The 21219-nt window shown below is 46.3% G+C and overlaps 1 protein-coding gene across 1 annotated transcript in view; it reads left to right on the top strand.

Moving 5' to 3' along the window:
• Positions 1 to 20554, top strand: part of LOC135554034 (zinc finger protein 385C-like) — a 136618-nt gene extending 116064 nt beyond the window's left edge. Inside the window, exons 5-9 of the mRNA XM_064986033.1 lie at positions 7271 to 7639; positions 9492 to 9685; positions 12529 to 12627; positions 13201 to 13290; positions 13741 to 20554. Coding sequence (XP_064842105.1) covers positions 7271 to 7639; positions 9492 to 9685; positions 12529 to 12627; positions 13201 to 13290; positions 13741 to 13968 — 980 coding nt within the window. The 3' untranslated portion in view covers positions 13969 to 20554. The remainder of the gene's footprint in view (positions 1 to 7270; positions 7640 to 9491; positions 9686 to 12528; positions 12628 to 13200; positions 13291 to 13740) is intronic.
• The last annotated feature ends 665 nt before the right edge of the window (positions 20555 to 21219 follow it).

Here is a 21219-nt window from a genome sequence, read left to right as displayed (position 1 = left end):
TTTACTCTGGGACTTGGAAGAGAAAATCAATGTGGCCAATAGGATTGTGAAGGGTGTTTGAGAGGGTGCTTCAGTTCGGCTAGTGCCTATCTGAACTCGGCTAGCCCGAACCAAACGAGTGTGCTCTCATACTCTCTTAAAAATGAGAAATAACGGCAATAGTAATGTTTTTCCATTTTGAGATGCCATAGCCAGTATACATTTCCTCAAAATAGTCTGTTATGAACTTGAGTGAAGACCCAAAAGCGGTTTTAACAGAAAACAGAGTTCTTTAATGAAAATACAGGAATGGCATAAATCCTCTTCCAACGTTGTCAGCGGAACAAAAGAACGTTAGTATAGTGCAGGATGCTTCTGCCAGGCAGACTCCGACAGGACAGGACAAGGTGGAAGCAAACGAGACGACAGCTTGCTTCTGGCATCAAAAAACACAAACAAGAATCAGACACTGAAAGTAGCAGGAACAGAGAGAGAAATAGAGACCTAATCAGAGGGGGAAGAGAGAACAGGTGGGGAAAGAGAGAATGAGCTAGTTAGGGGAAATGTAGAACAGCTGAGGAATGAGAGACAGAGAAGGTAACCTAAAAAGACCAGCAGAGAGAGAGAATGAAGAGAAAGGACAGGAACAGACATAACAAGACATGACAGTACCCCCCCCCACTCACCGAGCGCCTCCTGGCGCACTCGAGGAGGAAACCTGGCGGCAACGGAGGAAATCATCGATCAGCGAACGGTCCAGCACGTCCCGAGAGGGAACCCAACTCCTCTCCTCAGGACCGTACCCCTCCCAATCCACTAGGTACTGATGACCACGGCCCCGAGGGCGCATGTCCAAAATCTTACGAACCCTGTAGATGGGTGCGCCCTCGACAAGGATGGGGGGAGGGACGAGCGGGGGCGCGAAGAACGGGCTTAACACAGGAGACATGGAAGACCGGGTGAACGCGACGAAGATAGCGCGGGAGAAGAAGTCGCACTGCGACAGGATTAATGACCTGGGAAATACGGAACGGACCAATGAACCGCGGGGCCAACTTGCGAGAAGCTGTCTTAAGGGGAAGGTTCTGAGTGGAGAGCCATACTCTCTGACCGCAACAATATCTAGGACTCTTGGTCCTACGCTTATTAGCGGCCCTCACAGTCTGCGCCCTATTACGGCAAAGTGCCGACCTGACCCCCTTCCAGGTGCGCTCGCAACGCTGGACAAAAGCCTGAGCGGAGGGGACGCAGGACTCGGCGAGCTGAGATGAGAACAGCGGAGGCTGGTACCCGAGGCTACACTGAAAAGGGGATAGACCGGTAGCAGACGAGGGAAGCGAGTTGTGGGCGTACTCTGCCCAGGGGAGCTGTTCTGACCAAGACGCAGGGTTACGAAAAGAAAGACTGCGTAAAATGCGACCAACAGTCTGATTGGCCCGTTCGGCTTGACCGTTAGACTGGGGATGAAAGCCGGACGAGAGACTGACGGAAGCCCCAATCAAACGGCAAAACTCCCTCCAAAATTGAGACGTGAACTGCGGACCTCTGTCGGAAACGACGTCAGACGGAAGGCCATGAATTCGGAAAACATTCTCGATAATGATCTGAGCCGTCTCCTTAGCAGAAGGGAGCTTATCGAGAGGAATGAAATGAGCCGCCTTAGAGAATCTATCGACAACCGTAAGAATAACTGTCTTCCCCGCTGATGAAGGCAGTCCGGTGATAAAATCTAAAGCGATGTGAGACCACGGTCGAGAGGGAATGGGAAGCGGTCTGAGACGGCCGGCAGGAGGAGAGTTCCCAGATTTAGTCTGCGCGCAGACCGAACAAGCGGCGACAAATCGACGCGCGTCACGTTCCCGAGTGGGCCACCAGAAACGCTGGCGAATGGAAGCGAGCGTACCCCGAACGCCGGGGTGGCCGGCTAACTTGGCAGAGTGGGCCCACTGAAGAACGGCCGGACGAGTAGGAACGGGAACGAACAGAAGGTTCCTAGGACAAGCTCGCGGCGACGGAGTGTGAGCGAGTGCTTGCTTTACCTGCCTCTCAATTCCCCAGACAGTCAACCCGACAACACGCCCCTCAGGGAGAATCCCATCGGGGTCGGTGGAGACCTCAGAAGAACTGAAGAGACGAGATAAAGCATCAGGCTTGGTGTTTTTGAGCCCGGACGATAAGAAATAACAAACTCGAAACGAGCGAAAAACAGAGCCCAACGAGCCTGACGCGCATTAAGTCGTTTGGCTGAACGGATGTACTCAAGGTTCCTATGGTCAGTCCAAACGACAAAAGGAACGGTCGCCCCCTCCAACCACTGTCGCCATTCGCCTAGGGCTAAGCGGATGGCGAGCAGTTCGCGATTACCAACATCATAGTTACGTTCTGACGGCGATAAGCGATGAGAGAAAAACGCGCAAGGATGGACCTTGCCGTCAGAGAGAGAGCGTTGAGAAAGAATGGCTCCCACGCCCACCTCTGACGCGTCAACCTCAACAACAAACTGTCTAGAGATGTCAGGTGTAACAAGAATAGGTGCGGATGTAAAACGATTCTTAAGAAGATCAAAAGCTCCCTGGGCGGAAACGGACCACTTAAAGCACGTCTTAACAGAAGTAAGGGCTGTGAGAGGAGCTGCCACCTGACCGAAATTACGGATGAAACGACGGTAGAAATTAGCGAAGCCCAGAAAGCGCTGCAGCTCGACGCGTGACTTAGGAACGGGCCAATCAATGACAGCCTGGACCTTAGCGGGATCCATCTTAATGCCCTCAGCGGAAATAACGGAACCGAGAAAAGGGACAGAGGCGGCATGAAAAGTGCACTTCTCAGCCTTCACATAAAGACAGTTCTCCAAAAGGCGCTGGAGGACGCGTCGCACGTGCTGAACATGAATCGAGAGAGATGGTGAAAAAATCAGGATATCATCCATGTAAACGAAAACAAAAATGTTCAGCATGTCTCTCAGGACGTCGTTAACTAGTGCCTGAAAGACAGCTGGAGCGTTAACGAGGCCGAAAGGAAGAACCCGGTATTCAAAGTGCCCTAACGGAGTGTTAAGCGCCGTCTTCCACTCGTCCCCCTCCCTGATGCGCACGAGATGGTAGGCGTTACGAAGGTCCAATTTGGTGAAAAACCTGGCTCCCTGCAGGATCTCGAAGGCTGAAGACATAAGAGGAAGCGGATAACGATTCTTAACTGTTATGTCATTCAGCCCTCGATAATCCACGCATGGGCGCAGGGACCCGTCCTTCTTCTGAACAAAAAGAACCCCGCGCCGGCGGGGGAGGAGGAGGAGACTATGGTACCGGCGTCGAGCGAAACCGACAAATAATCCTCGAGAGCCTTACGTTCGGGAGCCGACAGAGAGTATAATCTACCCCGGGGGAGTAGTTCCCGGAAGGAGATCAATACTACAGTCATACGACCGGTGTGGAGGGAGAGAAGTGGCCTTGGAACGACTGAACACCGTGCGCAGATCGTGATACTCCTCCGGCACCCCTGTCAAATCGCCAGGCTCCTCCTGTGAAGAAGAGACAGAGGAAACAGGAGGGATAGCAGACATTAAACAGGTTACATGACAAGAAACATTCCAGGATAGGATAGTATTACTAGACCAATTAATAGAAGGGTTATGGCGCACTAGCCAGGGATGACCCAAAACAACAGGTGTAAAAGGTGAACGAAAAATTAAAAAAGAAATGGTTTCGCTATGATTACCAGAGACAGTGAGGGTTAAAGGCAGCGTCTCACGCTGAATCTTGGGGAGAGAACTACCATCTAAAGCGAACAAGGCCCTGGGCTCCCCTAACTGTCTGAGAGGAATGTCATGTTCCCGAGCCCAGGTCTCGTCCATAAAACAGCCCTCCGCCCCAGAGTCTATCAAGGCACTGCAGGAAGCAGATGAACCGGGCCAGCGGAGATGGACCGGAAAGGTAGTGCGTGATCCAGAAGGAGAGGCCTGAGTAGTTGCGCTCACCAGTAGCCCTCCTCTTACTGATGAGCTCTGGCTTTTACTGGACATGAGGTGACAAAATGACCAGCGGAGCCGCAGTAGAGACAGAGGCGATTGGTGATTCTCCGTTCCCTCTCCTTGGCCGAGATGCGAATACCCCCCAGCTGCATAGGCTCAGCATCCGAGCCGGCGGAGGTGGGTGGCAGTGATGCGGCAGGTGGCAGTGATGTGGAGAGGGGAGCAACGGAGAACGTGAGCTCCTTTCCACGAGCTCGGCGACGAAGATCAAACCGTCGCTCTATGCGAATAGCGAGAGCTATTAAGGAGTCCAGACTGGAAGGAACCTCCCGGGAGAGGATCTCATCCTTAACCTCGACGTGGAGACCCTCCAGAAAACGAGCGAGCAAAGCCGGCTCGTTCCAGTCACTAGAGGCAGCGAGAGTGCGAAACTCAATAGAATAATCCGTTATGGATCTATTCCCCTGACATAGGGAAGACAGGGCCCTGGAAGCCTCCTCGCCAAAAACAGAACGGTCAAAAACCCGTATCATCTCCTCCTTAAAGTCCTGATACTGGTTAATACACTCAGCCCTCGCCTCCCAGACTGCCGTGCCCCACTCACGCGCCCGTCCGGTAAGGAGAGAAATGACGTAGGCGATGCGGGCTGCGCTCCTGGAGTAAGTGTTGGGCTGGAGAGAGAACACCACATCACACTGAGTGAGGAATGAGCGGCACTCAGTGGGCTCCCCAGAGTAACACGGCGGGTTGTTGATCCTGGGCTCCGGAGACTCGGAAACCCTGGAAGTGGGCGGTGGATCGAGGTGGAGTTGGTGAACCCGTCTTGTGAGGTCGGAGACTTGGACGGCCAGGGTCTCAACGGCATGTTGAGCAGCAGACAATTCCTCCTCGTGTCTGCCTAGCATCGCTCCCTGGATCTCGACGGCGGAGTGAAAAGGGTCCGGAGCCGCTGGGTCCATTCTTGGTCTGATTCTTCTGTTATGAACTTGAGTGAAGACCCAAAAGCGGTTTTAACAGAAAACAGAGTTCTTTAATGAAAATACAGGAATGGCATAAATCCTCTTCCAACGTTGTCAGCGGAACAAAAGAACGTTAGTATAGTGCAGGATGCTTCTGCCAGGCAGACTCCGACAGGACAGGACAAGGTGGAAGCAAACGAGACGACAGCTTGCTTCTGGCATCAAAAAACACAAACAAGAATCAGACACTGAAAGTAGCAGGAACAGAGAGAGAAATAGAGACCTAATCAGAGGGGGAAGAGAGAACAGGTGGGGAAAGAGAGAATGAGCTAGTTAGGGTAAATGTAGAACAGCTGAGGAATGAGAGACAGAGAAGGTAACCTAAAAAGACCAGCAGAGAGAGAGAATGAAGAGAAAGGACAGGAACAGACATAACAAGACATGACATAGTCTGAATTATTAGAGAAATATGTCATTCATTTAGACGTTTTTGCCAAAGAGGTCTTAGTTGCACAATTTTACATCTAACTAAGATGTTTGGTGCAGTATTTTTCAATGGAAAAATTTGCATGAAAACGAGTAATTTCTCTTTGAATGACAACAAAGACTTTATGAAAGAATATCTACTGTTAAACAATCACAGATGAAGGTGTTTAGATTCCGGCTCCGAACTTCGGCTTGCCTCCAGAAAAACTGTTCTGTGCCTGAACTGCCAAAAAAACCCTCACCGGAATCCAAAACGTCACCAAATGTCGCCATAATATATGCGTGTGTGTGTGTGTGTGTGTGTGTGTGTGTGTGTGTGTGTGTGTGTGTGTGTGTGTGTGTGTGTGTGTGTGTGTGTGTGTGTGTGTGTGTGTGTGTGTGTGTGTGTGTGTGTGTGTGTGTGTGTGTGTGTGTGTGTGTGTGTGCGCAGTCGATGCATTTGTTTATATTGACTGAGCCTTCAGGACCTTCAGTTGATATTTGAAGAGAGAGATAGCGAGAGAGAAACAGAGAGATTGAATCTACCCTGTGTTAGTCTAGTTTGGCCCTCGGGGTTAATAACAAAGGCTGATAGTATAGCTGAAATGCCACAAAGCTAACACATGAAATGTATTGGTAAATGCTCTTTCCAATGCACTGCCTTCAAACGCTTCATGGTCATTTGTAGATAAATGACAAAACAGAAAGGAGCAAATTCTCCATGTTAGCCTCAAATGAGAACAACCATTATTTTGATGTCACTTTTCACTCACAAATGTATTGCTTGCAATGCTACTTTTACAATCTGTTTCCCTAATCTATAAACACGTTCTGCAATATGAAGCGTTTGAAGTCAGTATATTGGAATGAGCATTTTCTTATTAATTTCATGAATTAGCATTTCAGCTATACTATCAGCATTTGTTTTTAACCCAAAGGGACAAACTAGATGTCTCTGAACATAATGTTTCCTGTGAGAGAATACAGTGGTATGTTTAAACCTCTCTGGGGTAGGGGGCAGTATTTTGACATCCGGATGAAAAGCGTACCCAAAGTAAACTGCCTGTAAACTGCTTGTATTCTGAAAACGAGGGAGTAAGATGGACCCTGGGAAGTGGACCCTGGGAAGTCCCAGAGCTGTTTTCTGCGCGCGACCAAGAGCGGCTGCCTTTCTTGTTTTTCTTTTATATAGACGAAGCTATTGTCCGGTTGAAATATTATTGATTATTATGACTAAAAACAACCTTAAGATTGATTATAAACATCGCTTGACATGTTTCTACGAACTTTACTGATACTTTTTGGATTTTTCGGCTGCATGTTGTGACTGCCTTTGAGCCAATGGATTACTGAACAAAACGTGCCAACAAAACAGAGGTTTTTGGATATGAAGAGGGACTTTACTAACATTTATTGTGTAACTGGGAGTCTTGCGAGTGCAACGATATGAAGATCATCAAAGGTAAGTGATTCATTTTATTGCTATTTCTGACTTTTGTTACTCCTCTACTTGGCTGGTAACTGTTTGTAATGTTTTGTGTGCTGGGCGCTGTCCTCAGATAATCGCATGGTATGCTTTCGCCGTAAAGCCTTTTTGAAATCTGACACAACGGTTGGATTAACAAGAAGTTAATCTTTAAGCCGATGTATCACACTTGTATGTTTTATTAATTTGTATTATGAGTATTTCTGTTTTTTAATTTTGCGCTCTGCAATTCCACCGGATGTTGAGGTTTTAAGTGAAGTGAAGTGGCCTATGGGTCACTGAACGTCATACTGCAGTGATCAACTGTAGACCTCGGTGGCTTTGTTCAGGCACTGAGCTCTTCACTCTTCCCTTACCACCCAGTGTAATGTTCAGTGACTGACCACTGCCTCCTCTCCTTCCTCTCCCCAGATCTGCTGCCTGCTGACCTGGAGCGGGTGGTGAATTGTGAGGCTGTGAAGCTGGGTGAGAGCCCTGGCAGCAGCAGCTCTGTGATGCTGACTCCTGTATCTGAGGTGTCCTCCATGGAGCTGGCCACCCTGTCCCCCAGGCCCCAGGGAGAGGTGTCCCCCTCCTCCCAGGCCTCAGAGAGCGGAGCCTCAGATACCAGTGGCCCAGAGGCCCCTGGAACAGCCCTGGAGTCAGGCAGCCAGCCGGACACCTCCAGAACAGAGGGGGGTGAGGAGGTCAAGGACCCCAAGAGGATCAAGCCACACCTCCACTGTCCCGTGTGCAAGGTCACTGTCAACTCTACATCCCAGCTGGAGGCACACAACAGTGGTACGAACACTACAGTCTCTGGCGGAGCACACCCTGCAACCCCCTCGGATAGCATAGGAACACGTCATATGCCATGATTAATTTATTTTTATTACAGGCCAATAGCTTTAAAACTGAGAAGAAAAAAAGTCTACAAAAAATGTGTAGAATAGCAGGAAATTAGCTATAAAATTTTCTCTCTCTGCCCCAATGGCAAATATATACAGTGGGGAGTACAAGTATTTGATATACTGCCGATTTTGCAGGTTTTTCTACTACTTTTCCTAATGTTTTATCATAGATACACTTCAACTGTGAGAGACTAAAACAAAAATCCAGAAAATCACATTGTATGATTTTAAAGTAATTAATTTGCATTTTATTGCATGACATAAGTATTTGATCACCTACCAACCAGTAAGAATTCCGGCTCTCACAGACCTGTTAGTTTTTCTTTAAGAAGCCCTCCTGTTCTCCACTCATTACCTGTGTTAACTGCACCTGTTTGAACTCGTAACCTGTATAAAAGACACCTGTCCACACACTCAATCAAACAGACTCCAACCTCTCCACAATGGCCAAAACCAGAGGTGTGTGTAAGGACATCAGGGATAAAATTGTAGACCTGCACAAGGCTGGGATGGGCTGCAGGACAATAGGCAAGCAGCTTGGTGAGAAGGAAACAACTGTTGGCGCAATTATAAGAAAATGGAAGAATTTCAAGATGACGATCAATCACCCTCGGTCTGGGGCTCCATGCAAGATCTCACCTCTTGGGGCATCAATGATCATGGGGAAGGTGAGGGATCAGCCCAGAACTAGACGGCAGGACCTGGTCAATGACCTGAAGAGAGCTGGGACCACAGTCCCAAAGAAAACCATTAGTAACACACTACGCCGTCATGGATTAAAATCCTGCAGCACACGCAAGGTCCCCCTGCTCAAGCCAGCGCATGTCCATTCCTGTCTGAAGTTTGCCAATGACCATCTGGATGATCCAGAAGAGGAATGGAAGAAGGTCATGTGGTCTGATGGGACAAAGATATAGCCTTTTGGTCTAAACTCCACTCGCCGTGTTTGGAGGAAGAAGAAAGATGAGTACAACCCCAAGAACACCATCCCAACCGTGAAGCATGGAGGTGGAAACATCATTCTTTGGGGATGCTTTTCTGCAAAGGGGAAAGGACGACTGCACCGTATTGAGGGAAGGATGGATGGGGCCATGTATCGCGAGATCTTGGCCAACAACCTCCTTCCCTCAGTAAGAGCATTGAAGATGGGTCGTGGCTGGGTCTTCCTGCATGACAACGACCCGAAACACACAGCCAGGGCAACTAAGGAGTGGCTCCGTAAGATGCATCTCAAGGTCCTGGAGTGGCCTAGCCAGTCTCCAGACCTGAACCCAATAGAACATTTTGGAGGAAGCTGAAAGTACGTATTGCCCAGCGACGGCCCCGAAACCTGAAGGATCTGGAGAAGGTCTGTATGGAGGAGTGGGCCAAAATCCCTGCTGCAGTGTGTGCAAACCTGGTCAAGAACTACAGGAAACGTATGATCTCTGTAATTGCAAACAAAGGTTTATGTACCAAATATTAAGTTCTGCTTTTCTGATGTATCAAATACTTATGTCATGCAAAAAATGCAAAATAATTACTTAAAAATCATACTATGTGATTTTCTGGATTTTTGTTTTAGATTGCTTCTCTCGCAGTTGAAGTGTACCTATGATAAAAATGACAGACATCTACATGCTTTGTAAGTAGGAAAACCTGCAAAATCGACAGTGTATCAAATACTTGATCTCCCCACTGTATATACTGTACCTGCTCCAGAGTGTGTCTGACATTCTCTTCCTCCCAATCCACTCCTCCAGGTACGAAGCACAAGCAGATGCTGGAGGGCCAGAGCATCCAGCCGCGGCGCCGGGGGAAGATGGCGGGGGCTGGGGGGCGCTCGGCCTGCAAGAGCAAGCGCCTGGGCACCAAGGGGAGCGTGGGGGTGCCCAGCAAGAACTTCCACTGCGAGGTGTGTGAGATCTATGTCAACTCGGAGACCCAGCTCAGCCAGGTGAGGAGGCTAGGGGTCGAGGGGATGGTGGCAGGGGAGGGCTGGGGGTTGCACAGGGTGTGGAGGGTTCAGCAATGGGGAGAGAAGTGAAACAGCTGGGGTATAATTTCGTATGTTGACTGGAGGTGATTGGACTGGACAAGATCTGGTTTCATGTTCTCTCACAGAGGCCATTGAGCCACTAGTCTATGTGGAGATCTGACACACTGGGTCTCTTTCCACCTCCACTAAACGTGTCCTAACAGTGTTCTGAATTGATGGAGCTCAAAATGACCCGAAATAAACTGGAAAGAGTAGAAGATATTGTGAATGTAACCATGGGGTATGGGAGATAGACAGGGATGACCGTCTGGGCTACTCAGGACTCCTGGCGCTGTTTGCGTGACATGAAAGGTGAGAAGAGGAAAGAGAGGGGGGTTGTGGGTAATATTGCACATCCTGAGAGGTGCTTGATAGAGAGTGCTAACCGAATAAGACTCTCATCCAAATGTCTCTGGTCCTGCAGTGTTTTTGGCTCTGTGTGGGGTTATTAGTTATTTTCATGTATCCTTTATTTAACCAGAGAAGGTCACATTGAGATTTAAATCTCTTTTTCAAGTGTATCCTGTCACATGATGAATACGTTTTTATTTGACATGAGCAGACAGATAGATGAGGTCACTCTACAATAGACTTTGAAGGGACAGACTATAGAACTACCTCTTCAAACAAACTTAACACTTGATTTCTTGGTTGGACTAATTATTTTCAGGGTCTTTTTCCACATTTTGTTACATTACAGCCTTATTTTAAAATGTATTCAATTGTTTTTTAGCAAATGTATAAAAAAAACAAATAAACTCAAATATTAAATTTACGTAAGTATTCAGACCTTTTACTCAGTACTTTGTTGAAGCACCTTTAGCAGTGATTACAGCCTTGAGTCTTCTTGTGTATGACGCTACAAGCTTGGAACATCTATATTTGGGGAGTTTCTCCCATTCTTCTCTGAAGATCCTCTCAAGCTCTGTCTGGTTGGGTGGGGAGCGTTGCATTTTCTGGTCTCTCCAGAGATGTTCGATCGGGTTCAAGTCCGGGCTCTCGCTGGGCCCCTCAAGGACATTCAGAGACTTGTTCCGAAGTCCTTTAGGTGCCTTTTGGCAAACTACAAGCGGGCTGTCATATGCATTTTACTGAGGAGTGGCCACTCTACCATCAAGGCCTGATTGGTGGAGTGCTGCAGAGATGGTTATCCTTCTAGAAGGTTCTTCCATCTACACAGAGGAACTCTGGAGCTCTGCCATCGAGTTCTTGGTCACCTCCCTTACCGAGGCCCTTCTCCTCCGATTTTCAATAAATTAGCAAACATTTCTAAAAACCTGTTTTTGCTTTGTCATTATGGGGTGTTGTGTGTAGATTGATCAGGGGAAAAAATATTTGATCCATTTTAGAATAAGGCTGTAATGTAACAAAATGTGGAAAAGGGGAAGGGGTCTGAATACTTTCCGACTGGACTGTACCCATGACATCACTACCTCAGCCCTCCCGTTTTTAAAGGTAGCACAGGACTCGTGATGTAATAACAAATGTATTAAATGCTCGTTGCACATGTTACAGTAGAAGGTTTACAACTCCTGGGGTGATGCTAGCAGTGGAAATGTGCGTTTGAATTCACCTGGCACAGCGGCAGCGACTGCATTTTTATTACAATAAAGCCATTTTGGAAAAAGCATCGTATGATCATTTTACAGTTTTATGCTGTGATTGTTTTCCCACACTAAGCAGATGTATATCAGATGGTATGGTGATTCACTCAGAACGGTCTATTTGAGCCTGTAAGAGCTGTTTGCGGTATGTTATTGCAGGATATTGACGTGTTTATGGTGTGGTAATCTCGCCTCATGGACCTCTTGAACCTCTTTTCTAGGCTGTTTCGGGTAATTGTTTCCCTGGTGATGTTTATTAAGTTGTACATGTAATCGTATGATGGGATGGTTCTGGAAGGTTTTGCAGCTCTCTCAGACCAGCTGGTCATGGAAAAGATACAGTATATATGTGGGCATGTGTAGCAACCTTGCCTACAACAAGCCTTAGTAGTGTATTCCAATGGCACTGTTAAAACCTCCTCTGATGAACTAGGATTAGCCAGTTGATAGTGGAATAGCGGAGAGAGAAATAGACATGCATACTGTAGATAGAGGGAAGTAGTGGTTCTCTTTGTGGTTTTTGTGTCCTCTAAATATTGTACACTGAGTGTACAAAACCTTAAGAATGCCTGCTCTTTCCATGACAGACTGACCAGGTGAAAGCTATGATCCCTTATTGATGTCACTTGTTAAATCCACATCCAATCGTTGTAGATGAAGGGGAGGAGACATGTTAAAAATAAAAGATTTTTAAGCCTTGAGACAATTGAGTATAGACTGTGTGTGTGCCATTCAGAGGGCGAATGGGCAAGACAAAAGATTGAAGTGCTTTTGAACGGGGTATGGTAGTAGGTGCCAGGCACACCGGTTTGAGTGTGTCAAGAACTTCAATGTTGCTGGGTTTTTCACGCTCAACAATTTCCTGTGTGTAACAAGAATGGTCCACCACCCAAAGGACATCCAGCCAACTTGACATAACTGTGGGAAGCATTGGAGTCAAAATGGGCTAACATCCCTGTGGAACGCTTTATACACATTCTAAAGTCCATGCCCTGACAAATAGAGTCTGTTCTGAGGGCAAGGGGGAGGGGGGGCTTAATATTAGGATGGTGTTCCTAATGTTTTGTTCACTCGGTGTAGATCAGGCATGGTCTATTAGATAAATCCAACCATATAAACTAGATTAGCAGACTAATGTTTCTCCTCTGATCTCCTCAGCACATGAACAGCAGGAGACACAAGGACCGTCTGGCAGGAAAGCCCCCCAAACCCAAGTTCAGCCCCCACAACAAGAGCCAGCCCACCTCCAGCTTATCGGTGAGACACGGGACACACACAGATACACACACACACACACACACACACACACGCTCCATTGCATGTGGTTGGAGGTTAATTAAAGTTTGAGACCCATAAATTTGGAAAATCGTCTTAGAAAATAATGGCCAATATTGTTCAATCTCTGAATAAAATGTATATTTATCTCCTGAATTGACTGAACTTTAATGAAATTGTCCCCAACCCTGCACACACACACGCACCTCATTGCTCCTTCCTATGTGGTTGTCTCTCCAGTGAAGCAGCATGCCTGCCTGTGTGCCCATGCTGTCAGAGAGGTTAAGGACATTGCTTTGTGGTAGTGAATGGGTCCCATGTTCCTGAGTCATCCAAGGCTGAAATACCCCCAGCACTGCCCTTACTGACAAAGCCTGCAGCCTGAATCAGCACTCTGTATTAATCACTTTTGTACTCCTGCTATGTGCGCCCCTCCCCTCGGACTTCTCCTTCTCCCCATCTCCTCCGCTCCACCCCACCTCCACATCGCTATTTCTCCCTCCTCTGCATCTCCTCCACCGCCCCCTCTTCCCATCCTCCCCCGCCCCCCTGCAGAATGTGAGATGGGCTGGGTATGCAGGCGGGGCCGTGTCTGCCATGAAGAAAATGTTCAGCCAGTACAACCTCACCTCTCTCTCTACTCAGGTGAGTGGCAGGGCCCAGGGCAGGCAGGGACAGGGGAGAAGGGGGCTGTCAGGGCTACAGTTGGCATAACCACTGGAACTGGCTAGGTGCGGAGGATTGAACAGCACCAGAAACGAATGCTCTAATGTAAACTTTGTAAAGGGTTTGGAGTTTAAGCATGTCTGTGTGTCGGTGGTTCTGTCTTTTGTCTTGACCGTGTGAGAGTGTTCATAAGGCAAGTCCCCAAGAGGGTAGTTGTGGTGAGGGAAAGGATATTAGTATGGAGAAATGTACGAGCATGTTAATCCAAGGTAACGATGTGTGCTAAAAGAGCAATGTTCCCTGTTTGCTGAGCAAATGTGTGCTCAACTTTGAGTGAATGTGTGCGCTTCAAGAAATGACATGCGCTCTCCGTCTCTGCTCCCCTCTCTACTTTCCTTCCCTCCTTCGCTCTCTCCTCCTCTCCTTCAGACCAAACTGGCCTTCCAGAAGCAGCTGACCAAGAGCCTGACCACTGGCTTCCTGCCTAGCCCCCTCACCCAGCCCACCTTGTGCACCATGGCAACCAATCCTCTGGCTCTGCGCCACCCGGTGGGCACCACCTTCTTTCAGACGCCCTTCCTGAGCCCCACCTTGTTCCGGCCCGCCCCGGGGCCCCTGAGGGCCACGCACCCCTCCATCATCTTCTCCCCTTATTAATGACACAGTACAGCCCCCCTGTCCCTCTGTCCCCCTCTACCAACCCTCTTGCCCCGCCTCCATTACTGTGACTCACATGACGAGGGCCATGCCACGCACAAACTATGCAGACCACAGGAGCCAGGATGGAGAGAACAGAGAGAACGAGGCTAACAACTGCTCCTGCCGGGGAGGACACACCCCCAAGACCCCGCCTCTCCACCACGCCCCATCTGTCTGCTCCTTCTCCTGTGGTTGGTGGCCTGAGGAACAGGACACATCTCCAGGGACATACTGGTGCAGTCAGGAGGCCTCTCTCTTTACACAGCCATTTCATTGGTCGATTTGGTTTGGATTCTTAATATTATTGTGTAATTTATTAGAGAACAAAAATAGATGTATCTGTTTAGTGTGGTTGCCACAAATAAGGTCCCTTTACGTCATTGTTTCTATTATTGGTTGGCTTGCTTTTTGTTGTTGTGAGTGGATATTGGGGATGCTAGCAGGTGAGCCCAATGCTCTCTGAGCTTGCGACTGTCTTCAGCCATATGTGGACCTGCAGCTCTGCAGACTTACGGACCCAAGTCTATGAGTGGGATCTGTCAGAACTATATGAACTCATATTTTTCCACCAACACCCTTCCACCAAGCCCCTATCTCCCAAACCCTGTTACTGGGCTCTTGTCATTGGAACCCAGAGCTCTAAATTGATGTGCAGAATAGATGCTGAAGCCCTTTCTCTCTCTCTCTCTCTCTCTCTCTCTCTCTCTCTCTCTCTCTCTCTCTCTCTCTCTCTCTCTTTTTTTTTTTCTCTTTCTCTCACTCTCTTTGAGTCACAGCCCAACATGGCCTTTCATAATTCATTTTTTACCCTGCATTCTCAGAATTAAGCACTCATTAAGGTCCTGAAAAGGTCAGCTTGTCAACTTGATTTTGTCTCAAGTTGCAGATCTGCCTCATTAAAGATCTTTGCTCCGTAGCAGTGCTGGTGCATTGGTTCTGACTATCTCTATTTCTCCCGTTGCGGAACGGGCAGCACAAAATCATTTTTAAAAGCCTGGCTGTCTTATATTGTAATCTGCCATGGTTCCCTGTATCCCAGTGATTTTATAGTGCTTGATCCCCCAATTGTACTCCCTGAGCCATAGTCCTTAATTTTCTCTTGAGCTATCTCAGCAGGAGCTGATGGGTAGCAGTGAATGACAATTTCCCCTTGCTAAAAAAAAAACACTAAGGGGTGGATATGACTTGATGGGTTTACAATCCTCAATTAAAGGTTTCCACTGTGCAGAGAGAGATGTGTGGATGATGGGGGTGTGAGAACACATTTCCCAGATCACTGATTGGATCATCAGGAATGGAGGGAAAGAAACAAAGCACAGTGCCATGGCAACCACATTAAAAGCACCTTAAACAGATTTACTTATGAAAGCAATGAAAATATGTTCTAGTTTTTTTGTTGTTATTCCTGGTGTGATTTTTCATGAACTCATGCCAGTTTGATTGAGCATTTTTCAAGCACACAAACAATCAACTTGTAACGATTCAATTGTATTGTTGTCATTATCCATGAGACAGGTCTGAATCTAAATCTCAGATCTAGTTACATTTTTAAAGCAATACGTTCAATCAATGTGTCTATGTTTCGAACGGTTATACAGTAGGAGAATATAGGATGTGGGGAGGTGGCTTTGTCTGATTCTGAACAATGTATCTGTGCCTCTACAGAGATGCTCTACAGCCTACCGGACTGTATTTGAAAGGCAAATTCCAAGTGGCCAGTGCTAAGAGTCATTTGAACTGATGGGTTGTTGTGATGCGATTTCCCTTGATGGTCAATCTCATGCTCATGTTGTGACTGTGGGTTGAGCTAAGCTATAAATAGCAGCTCTCATACTGTGGGGTGGATGTTTCAGCCCTCTCTCTGTGTTGACATTGCTGGGCTTTCACCTTACAGAGGAGCAGGACACAGCTATTATATGGATTACACAGAACAGCCAGTGTTATTGATGTCTCAAGCGCAGTAGAACACACAATCATATTCCCATGCCCATCTCTCCTAAACAAGTAGACCCACCTTGAAACGAACACTCAATAGCTCCCACCAGACCAGACCCAATACTTGGGGCTCCTGATTTATCCCAACACCAACTCTCTTTGCTGGTTTATTACCAAACCCAACACTTACACCCAACCAGTCTACTTTAGCAACAGCAAAATGGGGGAAATCCTATGCAGTTGTTGTTCCCTTCAGTTCAGTCAGTGCAATAGTATTTCCATGTGTGTGACGCAGCAGCGCCACCTGCAGTGAAGACCATGTTATTGCCCTTCTAGATCAAACCCAGCACTGTCTCTCCTCCATCTTTTCGAATCTCTTTGATTCTGTACATGTTTCTGAGGCCTTTGTCTTTGGGAATATGAAACCAAGCCGTCAGGGCTCTTTGCCATACCAATGTGATTCTCTCCAGTCACAGTAAGTTACTCAGTGAACCAGCCAGCCTATTGATCTCCAGTGTTCTGTCTGTCTGTCTGTCTGTCTGTCTGTCTGTCTGTCTGTCTTTACATGGGAACTCTATGGTATTCAGACATTTAAGGACATTTTTAATAAATAAATGCATATAGAGAAGGCAAATTATCTATGTAGAAAATATAGAGTAAATATAGACATTTTATCAAAGTTGCTATTGTTATCTTTATCTTGATGAAACGCTATCTTAGCTGAGGGTAGACTGTTGATGTAGGCTACAGCAGACACACGCTGTACATGGAGAGGAGAAATACTTTGCTTGTTTTTTCTGTTTGTTTTATTTACATGGTTTTACTGTGCTTGTTTTTTAACCTACAAAAGAGACAAATGTTGAATCAAAAGTTGGTTGAGTGATTTTTCTTTTTCTTGTTCAAATTTGAACTGAATTACGGAATTGAATTATTGACGTCACACAATAGATGTGGAACAAAAAATGCCTTTCAGTTGTAATTATCCAGTATATCCCAAGAGTGTCAACCGCTGGACAGTTTCTGGCTTTCTCAGGGCTTACAGTTTCAGCTACATTAATACCATACAATCATCCACACAATCAGAGCCTCTCAAACGTCATCGCCCTAGAGACGGGTCATACACTGTACTTGTGGGTGACGTGAAATAATAGCCATACAGAACAGGATTAAAGAAGTTTTGATGTGAGATGTCCACACACGGAATATGACGGTCATATAGGAGGACATTGTGGTGTGTCCTTGTCTCTCTTTTTCACTCCTCCGTCCCTGTGCACAGCCAGGGGAACCATGGATAGACCAGCCCAGATACAGAGCTCAGTCCTGGGTATAATAAGGGATCTGACACCATGGATAAAACAAAGCACTAGGATCACATTCTCTTCAATTGCAGTGTGGTGAAATGTCAATTATCTATCAGTCTACCAGTGACCTATTTAAAAGAACATATGCTGTATGTAATGGCAGGCTATGAAACTGCAAGGCAGCCATGTTGACTGAGGCTATTGCCAGTGAGGTGGGAGGAGCTGGCGTTTCTCAAAACTTGAGTTTCCTTGGTATAGGATCTGCATATCACTGATGTCAAAGCACAGCTTTCATTTCCCCCTATTTTAGAAATTAGTTTTCACAGCAGGCATTCTACACTGCAAAGATAATTGCATGAAGGTGAATGGAGGAAGGTGTCTGCCCCCATCCGAGTCCTGCCTGATTAGCTCTGTTTATACCTGGTTCCAACCTGCTGCCTTTGTCCTGATCTTGTTCACATTCTGATTGTGCCCACATTTTTAGACCAGTGTAGACAATTAAAAGACGCATTGTGATCCGATCTTATAAGTGTAAACAGACAAGATCAGGATGAAGGTTACATGTTAACAGCAGGTATAAACAGGGCTATTGACAGAGAAAGGAGTGGCAAGCTGAGGATCAACAGTCTGAATGATATTCGGGATTATCTGCATAGTATTCACACCCAGGTGGTTTCAGTGGGCAGAACATCATAACATCATACTCTGGAGCGGCTCGAGATAATGGAGAGAGATTAGGTTCTGAACAATATCATGGAACGGTACTGGATTCTGGACCACCACCACAGCTCAGCTCAGCTCAGCTCTGTTCTTCACAGCTTTTCTCTGTCCTTTGTGTACAGAGCGGGTCCTGTGTCATGTGCTCTTGTTGTCTGAACAGAAGCCAGAGTCAGTCTCTTGCGATAATGACGCCAATCATCAAACCCGCGTCTGTCCGGAAACTCTTCTGGACTGTAATGAACTGTAACAAGCATACCATAATGATGTGAATTTTGCTCAATCCGTTATTCATTTGTTAGCTTCCCACCCACGTCCTTTTTGGAAGTGGAGCCCGTTCTTATAATGTAGTTGGACAGCATTGTTGTTCTCACTACCACTGTAGGTCCTTATGCTAGCTCTCCCCGTGTGGAAACGTTAGGTAAGCAGAAACACAACTCTCCCAATGCCAAAACCAGGGAAGTTTAAGTCAAGTGATCACATCCATGTCTGAAGCCAGTCTCAGGATGACGGAAGAAGCATGGAACCTTGCAAGACCTCTCCACAAACCCCTACATATCCACAACACTGATATATTGATCTCTACCTGAATGCTGTGAAGTGACACCCGTTTCTTTTGCTGTGGCGGTCAGTCTGTCAGTCCCTGGTTCCTCCCTCTCTGTATCAACCCTACAAGGACACGGAGTCAGTTCAGTGTGTACGTCAAGTTGTACAGTGCATATCAATACCTGTGACTGCTTGGCTGCGGTTAGACAGGCAGCCCAATTCTGATATTCTTTTTCACAAATTGGTCTTTTAACCAATTAGATCAGCTCTGAAAAAGATCTGATGTAAAAAGATCTGATTGAAGAACTGAATTGGCCTGCCTGTGTAAATGCAGCCCTTTTGTTCCATTTAAAGCCTATGGTACATTACAAAACATGTACTATGATGTAGAAGATATTCTATGAGAGGACATGACCAGTATTTATTGTAGCACCTTTGTCACTGTGTTCACAGTACATTTGATTACAATGATCTTCATGATGTACAATAGGAATTGTAAGGTGGAGTAGAGAGTAAGATCATTTGACATGCTATTGAGTCTGCTTTAAATGTTTGTTTTTTTCCGTCTGTATAGATAATGCCAGGTTGGATATGACAGAGAAATAAATGGGGGAGAGAGAAATAGACAGAGGGAGAAGTTGGATAGTGAAATAAATTGATTAGATCTTTCACTTCCTCAGCCTCACTTTGTATTTTATTGACCTTTAAGTGTCCGGCGATTGACTGGAACCAGACGACTTGTCAACATGTCCCGCTTTCTAATGTCAAAGGTGTTAGATCCTCTCTACACACACACACACACGCACGCACGCACGCACGCACGCGCACACACACACACACACACACACACACGCGCACACACACACACACACACACACACACACACACACACACACACCACAGCATATTACTTTGCAGCATGATCAACTCATATTTTAAACATGATTCAAAATGACATGTCGTGTGTTTACATTCATTAAGTATTGTCCTATAGCAGATTATGTAAGCTCGCCCTCTGTGTATTCAGGTGGAATGAGCTGCACCAACTGCTTTGGGGCCCGGTTAATGTTGATCTGTCACAGAGCATCAAAATCATTATTTCATCAACATCTGACCTTTCCCTTTCCACCAAATCATGGGCATAAATTCATACCTCTCTTGTGAAGAGGAGGAGGAAATCATCTCTTCTGTGACAGTTTTAGCTTTGCAGCAGGCCACGGCAGCTGCAGCTTTCTGGAGGGATTTCATATCAAAAAAGATCTGGCCTTATAACAGGGAACCTGTTTGGAATCTGGGTTGTGTTTGGTCCAGAGGCTCGGGTCAAAAAACCATGCCAAATCACAAGTCCATTGTTCAACCTGTGTGCTGTCCTCTCTCTATCCAAACCCTTAAATCTCACACTACCTCTTGAAGACATAGTGTCGGGAGGGAAATGCTGCGATTAGAAGGTCACTATAGCAACTGCCAGGGTTGAGATAAATAATCTCCACTGTAAAAAGAAAGGGGGAGAAATCCCATTGGTCCTCTGTATGTCCCTGGGGGAAACTAGCTCGATGCTCAGTTGCAGCACTGAGGAAGGATCTGTTTTTTTTTTTTTGCTATGACAGTAAAACAGTATTGGAGTAGAGGTAAAAGGACATTACCTCTGTATTTTTTGTCTTAGTGTCATCCTTGGGGAAATGGATTTGGCGGTAGTCTAGTTGAAGAGGTGCGTTCATAAATCACAACGGGGACAAGTCACAAATCTACTGCTCCTCTCGCCCCCCTCCGCAGTATTCACAGTGTGTATTTCAAGCCGTGTGGTAAATGTCACATTTTAACAGGAGATCAATATAGAGAGTGAGATGTTTTATGGTTCATTGCCCTCTGTTAAACGTAGATAAGAAAACGTATGAGAGTGTGGCGGGTTATATAGGGTCCTGGAGGCTGTTTTGTGTTAAAGTTATTTTACCTTATGTACTGTGTAAGAAGAAAAATGTGGGTTGTAAATACTATGCTAGTTTATAATGATCCATACATGTGATTCAATAAATGCACAAGTTCTTAGTAAACATCATCAGCACACTGGCTCGTCATTAAAAACAACCTGCTTGTGCTCTGAAGGTGAGTATAGTATCTATTCAGAGACGTTCCACTTGAGGTTTTCTCATTAGCTTACATTAACCTTTCCAGTCAGCTGGCCTATGTGGAACTGTTGAAAGCTTCATTTGCTCTACATAAACATGTCTGACCTTGTCTCAGTTTATGTAGGGCAGAATTCTCATCACCACAGGGACTTATCCCTACTACAACACTGTTTCAATGTAAAAAGGACAACTTAAAATATGTTTTTTTTTGTGCCTGAACTATTTAGATGTATAGTTCCAACGGTATAGAATAGATCTTTCAGCAACCTATTCCTCAGAGCCAATGCCATTCATTACTGGGGAGAGGAATCTTACCTAACCTGACTGTTGTCAAAGTCAAGTTAAATATAGATTACAAAGCATCTCGCCTGAAGTATCTTACATCAAAGGCAGAGATGAAGCCTTTATTAAGGATTTGTACAGATGTACTCACAGCAAAATCACCACTAAAGAACAAAAGGCCAATTGCACACAAGGTCCAACCGAAATTTGACTTCCGCTTTTAACCCAACCCCTCCGAGGGACACACATACAGGTTTGTTGGAGAGGTGTTGGGGGCTGCCACACTGAGCAACCAGGGGGCT

This window comes from Oncorhynchus masou, chromosome 14, assembly GCF_036934945.1.
Source record: "Oncorhynchus masou masou isolate Uvic2021 chromosome 14, UVic_Omas_1.1, whole genome shotgun sequence".
Classification (NCBI taxonomy): Eukaryota; Metazoa; Chordata; class Actinopteri; order Salmoniformes; family Salmonidae; genus Oncorhynchus; species Oncorhynchus masou.
The sequence above is the reverse complement of the archived record's forward strand: the minus strand, read 5'-3'. Positions and strand labels throughout refer to the sequence as shown.